The following is an 11109-nucleotide window of genomic DNA, read 5'->3' on the forward strand; positions in this document are numbered from 1 at the left end:
ATCCACAGAGGAGGGGGAGGATGAATGGCAGTTATTGGGGGACCATGAGCATTCAGCATCGTGCTGAATCACCAGCATCCAATGCACACCAATCTCTCACCATCTCGTGTGCAGGAACATCCTCCACGCTGCGGCCGGGAGGGCCGGGTTCACCCCAGATGCCCCAGAAAGTGTGCTGCGTGGCTTAACAGGTGCCACTGGGATCTGTGTTGTTTCTCCAGGCACTCAGGAAAGACTTTGAAGTCAAGAACCCTGTCTCAGGTGTCTTTCTGTGCCTCCACGCCACCCTCCTCCCCACCACCCTGCACTAGGCACATTCTGCGGGCCCATAGCCCACCGAGCTCACCCTACTCTGCCCTTTCCACCCATGCCTGGGGCTGTCACAGGTTCCATGTGGCCCTGATCGCCCTAAGACCACTTCAAGGGGAGCTGCAGATGCTTCTTGGCTTATGATGGAGATGCATCCTGATAAACTCATCATAAATGAAAATATCCTTAAGTCAAGAACCCATTTCAGCCAGGCACGGTAGTGTAAGCCTGTAATCCTAGCACTCGGGAGGCTGAGGCAGGAGGATTGCCTTGAGTTCGAGACCAGCCTGAACCACATAGTGAGACCCTGTCTCAAAAAAAAACAAAACAAAAAAAAAGAGAGAGAGAAGGAAATACCACTGCAGATGAATGAATGTCTATCTGGCTATCTACAATGAAAAAGCCTGGGGCACCACCTTGAGGGCTGTGACAGAAACATCCCACTCAGTCTGTGACGTCCCCCAGACCTTCCTGGCACTGAACCCTTGGGAATGACGAGATGGCTTAACAGTGTGCAAAGGGCAGACCCAGGATGAGCAAGGCAAGGAGCAGAAGGGTGCTTCAGCGAGCTTGAGCTCGGTGCTGAGGATCCAGCAGCACCTGGACAGAGACAGGGACCACACAGTAGAAGGCTGAGGCAGGTGGAGGCAGAGTGAGAGCAGCTGAGGGCCAAGAGCTGAGTGAGGACTGGGGACTCATCCTGGGCATCAACACTGGAGGGTTTCAAAAGGGAAGTGACTGACTCGGCTTGTGTTTTTCAAAGTGAATGGCAACCACTTCCATCGATCAGATGTTGACGCTTTAGTTTCACAAGAACAAGGTCAAATAGCCCGCTAGTTTTGTGTTTATGTTTGCTCTCTTTTTTGTTGTTTTTTTTTTTGTGTGTTTGTTTTGGTACGAGGGATCAAACTCCGGTCCTTGTGCTTGCAAGGCAGTTGGTGGAACCACTGAGCTAAATCCCTAGCCCTGCTCTCTTTTTTAATGTTTGATAAAAACATTGCAAATAAAAGAAGCTGCAAAGTCTTTGTAAATAGGGGAGGGGAGGGGTTGAGGGAGAGCAGGGGTTTGGGAAGAAAATAGGAACCAAGATATATCATGCAAATGTACAGGATCCCAGTGATAAATGTAACTGTACTATATACTTAAAAAGTACCAATAAACTCAATGAATAGATAAATAAAAGAAACTAGGTCGGGGATTCAGCCCAGTGGTGTGACTGCCGGCCTCACAAGTACAAAGTCCTGAATTTGATCCCGGGTACCAAAAAAACAACAAAAAAAAAGTTTTGTTACTTACGTACATTAGCTATATTGTGTATTTTATATGCAGCCCAAGACAATTTATCTTCCCTCAGTGTGGCACAAGCAAAACAAACAGTTGGACACCTGTGCTTGAAATCATCTCTGGCAAGTCGTGCGTGGTATCATACATGCCTAAAATCCCAGCACTTGGGAGGCTGAGGCAGGAGGATCACAGTGAGTTTGAGGCCAGCCTGAGCTACATACTGAGATCAAGAACTACATAGTAAGGTCCTGCCTCAAAAAAACAAAACAAAACAAAAATCTACTTTACTTACAGTACTAGTAGAATGTAAATCCTATGTTAATAGTGTTGGACTCTTCTAAAAGGAACAATGACATGAAGAAAAATATATATTCAATACAGAGCAACTCTTTTCTGGAATATTTTCTACCCATAGTTGTTTGAATCCTCAGATGTAGAAGCCACAAATATTCAAGACCAACTATATTTTTTTAATGGGCCAGGCATGATGGCGCACACCTGCTATCCCAGCAGTCTGCAGAGCTGAGGCAGAAGGATCACAAGTTCAAACCTGGCTTGGGCAAATGAGCAATTTAGTGAGACCCAGACTCAAAATAAAAATTAGAAAGTGGTGAGGATGTGGTTCAGTGAGGAGCCCCTGGGTTCCATGCCCAGTACCATGAGGGAGGGAAGAGAGGGAAAGGGAAAGAGGGAGGGGGAGGGGGAGGGGGAGAGGGAGAGGGAGAGAGAATGGAGAAGGAAGGAGAGGAGAAGAAAGAAGAGGGAGGGAGGGATGCTTCACTCTGCCCAGTAGCTGGATCTCGAGCTCTCATCTTTGTCTAAATCCCTACAGATGATCCAGACGATGACCCCCGACAGCCGGATGACCTTGGTCCCCTGGAAGGTGCACAAGAATCTGAAGAAAGTGAATAGGGAAAAGGCAGAATAAAATTTCCCCCGGGCCGCCCAGCCTTTCCCTCAGCAAACACCAGGGTGAGGCCGCCCAGGCCACTATCCAGGGGCCCTCGGCTGCCTCTTGCCACACAGCGCCCCGACTCAGGTCCCATCCCAGAGAGGAGCAGTGAATGTCCAGGCTCTGACAACTCCCTCCCAACCCCTGGGATCACGGAGGGCCAGGTCGAAGGGCCAGATCCTAGGCGGAGGGCAGGAGGTTGGTGTTGTTTTTATGGAGCTACTGTCATACGCAAGTCGTAGGTTGTGCTCACAATGAATTTACCATGGGCCACAGCTATGGATACTGGTGCTTTGTCACTGCTGAGTGCAGCCCTTTATTGAAACTACGTGCAGAACCCTGGACTGGGTGGTGAGGGAGCCCAGCTTCATGGAGGTGCCTAGCGAGGGAGGTGGCAGGACAGCTCGGCAGGAACCCAGAGCAGGGCAGGCACGAGCCTCCTGTGCCAGCCTCTCCCCAGTCTCGGTGCCCTTAGTGTCGGAGGCACAGGAGTACTGGGGATCGCTGCTCCATCCAGATGCGTCTGAACCCCCTCTGCTCTACACTTTGGAGACTGTTTCAACAGATACGCAACCCTCTGCACGTTTCACAGAACCCTACACACCCGTATGCATACAGTCCACCCTCCACAAGCAAACACGGGATGTGCACACACCCCGTGTATCATATGTTTATGATGGAGAAGGCTGGGAAAGGGTGGGGAGAAATAATCAAGGTGGGTTCAACAGAGTGGGGAGGGGAAGAACACAGGCAGTGGTGCACAGCGCTATTTGGCCTCCAGAAATCTCAGGCATAGCATACTCGATTACTGAGAAAAGGCCTCTGAACCTCCAAAAGGATGCAAAAACCAGGACTCCTCTGCCTCTGAGGAACAAAGGTGGTAAATAGACATCTCTGGCCACAAAAGGCCATGTGCCCAGCCAAGGAGTACAGTGGCCCCTGTCCCAGGTCAGCCATTTTCTAGGTGAGCCAATGACTTGGCCTCTCAGTCAGGATGTCCTTATCGGCACTCAGTCCTGGTGCTGAGGTCTGTGGGGAAGTGAACTACTCTTCCTGAGAAGACCAACACCTGCTCTGCCTACCTCATGGGGTTTATCCATAGCTCAAAGGACAGAAGTATCCCCCAGAGGTGCCCTGCGCAGGAGACAGACCATTACACAGGTGTAGACAGCTACCAGCAGGGCACCACCTGCTTTCCACAAAGGAATCCCTTTGGCAACGGCCTAGAGGAAGCCAGACTTCCTGCCCAGTGCCTCCTGCTCCCTAGGCCCTTCCTCAGCTTCTGTCTAGGAAGAGGGCTCCTGCCTACTTCCCTTCCACCCCCAAGGAAAGGAAATGCTCGTACACAAGGTCAAGTCACAGAACCAGCTCAGGCTTTATTTTGGAAAAGACACTTGAATTGGTTTTGGTGAAGGGCATGGGCAAGAAGGGGTACCCCAGGCAGTATTTCCCCCCAAGGCTCGGCTGAGGGCTAGGACCGAGTCTCAGGTGGGTCTCTTGTTCCCAATGCTTCCATATACAGCTGTCTCCCCACAGGCTCTGGGGCAGCTGTGGGAGGGGTGCAGGCTGGGAGAGGCTGCTGTGGCCCATTCACTTGGGCAGGACATCAGAGGTCTCAGACACCAGCTTCCCATCACGGGTCTCAATCTTCTTCACGACCACGGCAGACTTGGTGCGGGTGAAGCCAGGACTTTGGAGGCTGCCAAAGCCAGGGCTTGGGAGGCCCCCGTAGGGTGAGCTCACCATTCCTGGTCAGGGACAGAAGCAGCCACATGAGCACTTGAGCCACCCCAACCTTAGACTCCAGGTCCCCACTTCCCGCTGTCGCTCAGCCCCTGGGGTGGAGTCTGAACCAGGTCTGCCTGACCAGTGACTACACCGCTGCGCATCCACGGACAAAGCCATACAAATGGGCCTGAGCTCCCTCAGTGGTTCCACAGGGAAATGTACAGGGTTAGATAAAAAGTAAATAAAATAAAGCATGTACAGAACAGTGCCTGGCACTTGGCTACCATTTATTTGGGGGCCTCCTATGAACAACTGTATTATCTGGGTCCTGGGTCTCTCCCATCGATCTAGGATTCTCCTGGCCCTTCATTGTCCCCCTTAGCTGCTGCTGAGCACAGCACAGCCCCTCCCAGACCCCTGCCCTCCACCCCCAGGGCCCAGGAACGCACCTGAGTAGCCACTGGTGGTCTTCGTGTGGATACTCATGTTCTGCATCCCAGCCTCCAGCCTGTACCCAGACACATGCGATGTCAGGACCAACCCAGCCAATCTTGCCCCAGAGAAACATGACCCAAGTCCCAGGGGGGCTCCGTGCAGCACCCACTTCTCCCCACCGCAGATCTCAAGGTTGTGGACCCAACCTTGTGAGAGATCCCCACACCCACCTGTTCTCCTCGCCCTCCAGCAGCTTGCGGTAGGTGGCGATCTCGATGTCCAGCGCCAGCTTGACATTCATGAGCTCCTGGTACTCGCGCAGCTGCCGCGCCATGTCCTGCTTGGCCTTCTGCAGGGCGCTCTCCAGCTGGGCCAGCTTGGCATTGGCATCCTTAATGGCCAGCTCCCCACGCTGCTCAGCATCAGCGATGGCGGCCTCCAGGGATGCTCTCTGTGAGGGACGGAGACAGGTAAACAGGCAGGATCTAGTATACCCAACCCCTTGTTCCTCTTTTTACCCAACCCCTTCCTGAGCTGGACAAACTCTACCCAGCTCAAGAAAATGCTACCAGTTAGTCTGAGGAAGCAGAATGAGGAATCAGCAGCAGTTTCCACAGTTTCCAGACAGCTCCCCTCACGTTGCCCACCTGTGACACTATGTCCCCTAACCTGAGCTTGACCAGATCTCTGGGTTCTAGACTTTCTATAAAGCAGCAAAATCCAGTCTTACTCTCATATCTAAGACATATAAATAAAGCAGGCTTTATCATGGACCCCAACCTACCTGTCCAGCTCCTTTCACCCGTCCTGACCTCAGAAAAGGCTCAGTGTCTCTCACCTTCCCAGGAGCGTCTGACAAAGCTGGACTGAAGCTGCCCCTGCAGCTCACTGGCCCTATTTCTAGACCTCTCCCTCCTTCTGGCATGGTCTCCTCTCACCCAGAAAGGCTAGGATCCCATCCAGCCCCCAGCCCAGCACATACCTGGCCTTTGAGAGCCTCAATCTCTCCCTGAAGGCGGCTGATGCTGCGGTTCATATCCGAGATCTCGGACTTCGTGCGGCGGAGGTCATCCCCGTGCTTCCCAGCCAGAGTCTGCAGCTCTTCATACTGCAGGGGCAAAATGGGAAGTGAGGCTCCAGAGGGGACTCCTGGACCCCCAATGCCCACCACTGAGGGAGAGTGTCCTCCTGGCCAGGTCACCAGAGCCAGGGTCATCTCTTCCCCAAGTCTGACATACACTACTGCCTTCTGAAAGCCCCTTTCCAGACCCCAGGCACCAGCTCTGCAGGCCCAGCAGCAAGCAGAGGGAATTTGAAATACTGCACCCTCCCCATCTGCAGGGGCACATAAAAGGAGGGCCAGCCCAGTGATCCTGCTCTTCACCTTGATCTGGTACATGCTCTCAGCCTCAGCGCGGCTGCGGTTGGCAATCTCCTCGTACTGGGCCTTGACCTCAGCGATGATACCATCCAGGTCCAGGGAGCGGCTGTTGTCCATGGAGAGCACCACAGATGTGTCTGAGATCTGGGACTGCAGCTCACGGATCTCCTGAGGGGGAAGGGGACAGAGATGTGGGTGTGAGGCCCTGTCCCTACACCTAGGGAGCCTTCCTTGTAGAAGAGCTTCCTTTTTGGGTGGGAGGAGAAAGGGGAGAGCTGAAGAGAGGGCAAAGTTCCTGCAGAAGGAAGACAGGCCAAAGCCCTCAAACATGGAAGGACAAAAGAAATCCTAATCTGCTCTGGGTTAACCATGGAAAAAAAACCTTCCATGCTCCCAGCCACCAATATTAAGCCCACAGAGGCCTCTATTCAGCCCAAAGATCAGGAATAAGAGTTTTGGGACACAATGGCCCTGAGTTGCGGCTATGTGACCACTCTCTGTACGACAACTTTGGATAGGTCACGTCACTTCTCTGAGCCCACTTCCTCATCTGTGAAATGGGGTAATAAGCCCTGCCACATACAGGGGGACAGAGCCCCTGGGACAAACTTAACTAGGCCAATATTTATAGCCATGGTTATCAAGTAGTGGGCCCTTGCCGTCAGCACTGGGGGCTGGGAGAAGCCTCTGGCTGGGTCGAGGGTGGAGGCCCTGACAGGCTGGGGACCCTCTCTTCTCCAGCCCCCACCAACATACCTCTTCATACAGCTGCCTGAGGAAGTTGATCTCATCGGTCAGCCCCTCCAGGCGAGACTCAAGCTCCACCTTATTCATGTAAGCTTCATCCACATCCTTCTTGATGAGGACAAATTCATTCTCCATCTCTGTACGCTTGTTGATCTCATCCTCGTATTTATTCTTGAAGTCCTCCACCAGCCCCTGCATGTTGCCAAGCTCCGCCTCCAGCTTCAACTTCTCCTGGCCCAGCGTGTCCAGCTGCCGCCGGAGGTTGTTGATGTAGCTTTCGAACATATTGTCCATGTTGCTCCGGGATGTCTTCTGCTGCTGCAAGAGGCTCCACTTGGTCTCCAGCATCTTGTTTTGCTGCTCCAGGAACCGCACCTGCACGGGGAAGAGAGAGCAAAAAGGTCTGCATCACACCAAGGTCAGGGCCTGGAGGGCAACTAGTCCTGTGCCTTCCCCCAGCCCACTCCCTGAGCAATGAGATCCTAGGATTTGCTTAGCTAATCTGGGAGGATCACCTGTGACCAGCGACAGCATGATGAGGTAGAGTTGGGAGCCATATTCCTCTAGCACCGGAGGTGGGAGGGGCATCATTGGAAGGGCACAGCTAGAGGAGTTAGGTTGAAGCTGCATCAGCAGAATGGACCTGATTTTCATACACTGTATGTCACAAATCAGTAAATACAGCCAAGCTTCCTAAAGACTCTTTGATTTACACTTTACATAAGACTGAAAAAGAATTCCAGCACTCGGGAGGCTGAGGCAGGAGGATTGCTATTGAGTTCGAGACCAGTCTGGCTACATAGTGAGTTCCAGGTCAGTCTCAACTACATAGTGAGACCCTGTCTCAAAAAACAAAACAACAACAACAAAAAATTTTGAAAAATAAAATTTAAAAAGAAAGAGAAAATAAAGATTGTTCCTATCAAATAATATCATTATCATTATTATCTGGAGTGAGTTTGAAGAAAGAATCCACGCAGATCTTAGGGAAACTTTGTCCCAAACACCCAGAAAGCACTGGCCGAGAGACCAGTTCTAGCCAACACTGCTACAAAACCTGTGCTGCATAACTAGACTAACTGCCCCTCTCAGAGCCTAGGTCCTCTTCAGCCCCTCCCTAACTCTCACCGTACTCTTTGTGAGATTCTTTGGCATCAGGAAGAGTCTCCCCACTCTATACTTGTTCCTATACCCACAATCCTCTCTCCTGCCTCAAACACAGAAGCCCCCTGAGTTCCTGGAGCTCAAGGAATCCACATCTTAAAATAAAATTTAAGGTATATGGTGGGGGTTGGTTGTTTGTTTGCTGTTTTGAGACGGTCTCACTGTGTAGCCCAGGCTGGGCTTCAAGCTCAAAAGTGATCATCCTGACTCAGTCTCCTAAGTGCTAGGAGTACAGGCCTGCACCACCACACCCAGCTAGAGGGAAATTTTCTTAAGAAAAAATAGGACAGGTGTAGTGGTACACCCTTGTAATCCAAGCTTTTTGGGAATCTGAAGAAGGAAGGCTAAAAACTGAAGCCCAGCCTGGGCAATTTAGCAACTTAACAAGACCCTGTCTCAAAATAAAAAATTAATAAAAGGGCTGAGAATGTAGCTCTGTGCAAGTCCCTGGGTTCAATCCCCAGAATAGGAGGGAGGGAGAGGGAGGAGCTAAGATACTAGGACATAGCTCCATGGTAGATTGCCTTACCTAGCAAGTGTGAGGGTTCACCCTCCAGTGGTATTTTTTTTTTAATTGTTCCAAAAAGAAAATGCCTTTTTTTTTTTTTTGGTACTGGGGATTTAACTCGGGTCTTTGCGCTTACAAGGCAGGCCACCAAACCGCTGTAAATCCCTGGCCCAAAATGCATTTCTTTAAATCAATTCAAAATTATAACTCTTTTTAAATTGTGGGAACTTGGGAGAGAAGGACGTCCTAAAGGTATAATCTAGTTATTTCCCCACAGTCCTGTATAAATCTTTCTTAGGTCATTCTGCCAAGATTATAAAAAAAGTAACAAGTAACTATAACACTTACTACTATTGGAATGCATAATGGCGGCCAGGCACTGCTAAACTCTGTCCCGGTCACTATATGCATTAAATGGGTAAAAATTCTTTGATTTGGGGACTACCACACCCATTTTACAGATGAGGAAGTCAGACACTAAGCCAGCCCCTCAAAGGAAACCACTCGACCTTGTGAACCAGAATTTACACCCCAAAGCATGTGCTCAACTGCTCAGTCAGAACCCCAGAGCTAGCGAAACAGTGGAGAAGTCTAGCCACGGGCTCTGGAGAGCAACCAGCAAGCCCTCTACAAGGAGCTGCTCCCGGCAGCTTCAATCCTAAGGGCGTCATCTGCCCCGGGATTTCCCTCCTCCCGTTCCCACAATGCCTCCCAGGAGCCAGTCAGCAGACCAGGGCCAATCTCCGGGGCCCCTGGGGCCACAGGGCTGCAAAACCCAGCCTAGCTCCTGCCGCCCTGTGGAAGTGGAACGGGGCTCTAGGACGGACCGGGACATAGGAAAAGTGAAAGGGGGCAAGGGCCAAGTGGGCAAGGGGGCGTTGGTGAAGCGGCGCGTTATCTGAAGCCATAAACTCTGGGTTTAACAGGACTTGAACTGGGAGGGGCGTGCAACGCCCTCAGACTTTGAATCCTGCATGGAGAATCCCGAAGCCAGGCCCTGTAGGACGCCAGGAGCGTGCCCAGGTGGGGTGCGACAGGGGACTGCGACCCCGCCCACACCCCGGCCGGCTGGCCAGGGGCCCCGTCGTGACTCAGCCAGGCGCCCCCGCACTCAGGCCCTGGGGCGCCAAAGGTTTCGATCAGTATTTCCTGTTTGAATCAGTTCCTACCCCTTTCTCTTACAATCCTATCAAACCTCCACTTTTAAACCAAAAAATTAGAAAAAGCACTAAGTTACCACCGTTGGGGACCCCCTGGGAGAGTGCTGGGGAAGAGAAGTGAACCTGCAGCGAGAGAGCTCCAGGCTGAAAGCTTTACAGACCCATTAAGAGTTAGGCTCGGGGTGAGGGTGAAGAGGACGGAGGCCCAGGCTTTAGGGTCACCAGCCATCTAAGACTCCCTTACCGTCATCCTTTCCCTAGCCCAAACCAAAGTGCATGACAGGAACCAGCCCTGGACTGGAAGGTGTGTCACCAGGATCAAGCGGGATCCAGCAGGAGCCTGGGGGTGTTGGAGGCTCCAGCCACCTGGGGCAAGCAAGAGAAAGGACAGACCCTCACCTTGTCAATGAAGGAGGCAAACTTGTTGTTGAGGGTCTTTATCTGCTCCTTCTCCTGAAGGCGCACAGCCTGGATGTTGGGGTCCACCTCCAGATTCAGGGGGTTCAGCAGGCTCTGGTTCACCTGAACAGCTGTGATGCCCCCCATGCCAGCAGCACCACCATAGCCTCCCAGACCTAGGCCGCCCCGGAAGCTGCTGCCGCTGCTGCCCACTCGGGAGAAGCTGGAGGAGCTGACACGGGAACCAGGGCCGCTGGTGTACGAGAGGCTGCTGAAGGCCCGGGGGCCGGAGGTGGACACCTTGTAGGTCTTCTGGGTCACCCTCATGGACATGGTGGAGGCTGGGGTGAAGGCAGGTGAGCTGAAGACAGATACTCAAAAGAAGCCAGGCAGCCGCTTCTGGAAGGTGGGACAGCGCCCAGGAAAGGCCCTTTATAAAAGAGAGCCCAGCGGCAGGGGAGGGAGGAAGGCTGCGTACCTGAGTGGCTGGGCCCTGAGGGGGCTGGGCCTAACCTGACACCTGCCACCTGCAGGCAGGGCTCAGGCGAGGGCAGCAGAGAGCTGCTCCCTCCCAGGCGCCCACTCCAGCACCACCCCCAGAAACCCAGGAAACGGGAGGGAAGGAATGTACCCAGCCTTGTGGAGCCCAGTAACCTCAAGAGGAGATATGCCTGGGGTCGCCCAGCCACTGGAAACATGACTGCTGGTTCTTGTCTCCTTCCCCACGCTGAGCAATAACCTGAAGGACTGGGAAGCCTGGCAGGAAAAGGTCCCTAGGCATCTGGGTCTTTTCTAAGCAGGCAGCGTCTCAAAGACACTTGTGTGGGGATCTGCCCTGGTTGAACGGCAGGCCCCTGATTCCTAAGCATTGGATCTGATTTCTGCTGTTTCTCAACTCTCCCCAGGTTACTGCTGTGTCCCAGCACCTGGTGCAGTGCTCAAGGGGGCTGGGTAAATATTTGTAGAATGAATAAACAAAATGAATAAATGAACACACACACACACACACACACACACACACACACACACACACACACACACA

The 11109-nt window shown here is 52.5% G+C and overlaps 1 protein-coding gene across 1 annotated transcript; it reads right to left on the minus strand.

The window, feature by feature from the left end:
* Positions 1-3925: 3925 nt before the first annotated feature.
* Krt8 (keratin 8) lies at positions 3926-10528 on the minus strand. Its single transcript, XM_010609269.2, has 7 exons — positions 10068-10528; positions 6846-7211; positions 6093-6257; positions 5691-5816; positions 4939-5159; positions 4723-4781; positions 3926-4293 (listed from the first exon to the last, which is right to left on the minus strand). The coding sequence occupies exons 1-7, from the start codon at positions 10398-10400 to the stop codon at positions 4136-4138; spliced, it is 1428 nt and encodes a 475-aa protein (XP_010607571.1). The 5' UTR covers positions 10401-10528; the 3' UTR covers positions 3926-4135.
* Between the last annotated feature and the right edge of the window lie 581 nt (positions 10529-11109).

Source organism: Fukomys damarensis, unplaced genomic scaffold (assembly GCF_012274545.1).
Source record: "Fukomys damarensis isolate Sample0158 unplaced genomic scaffold, DMR_v1.0_HiC HiC_scaffold_15, whole genome shotgun sequence".
Taxonomy (NCBI): Eukaryota; Metazoa; Chordata; class Mammalia; order Rodentia; family Bathyergidae; genus Fukomys; species Fukomys damarensis.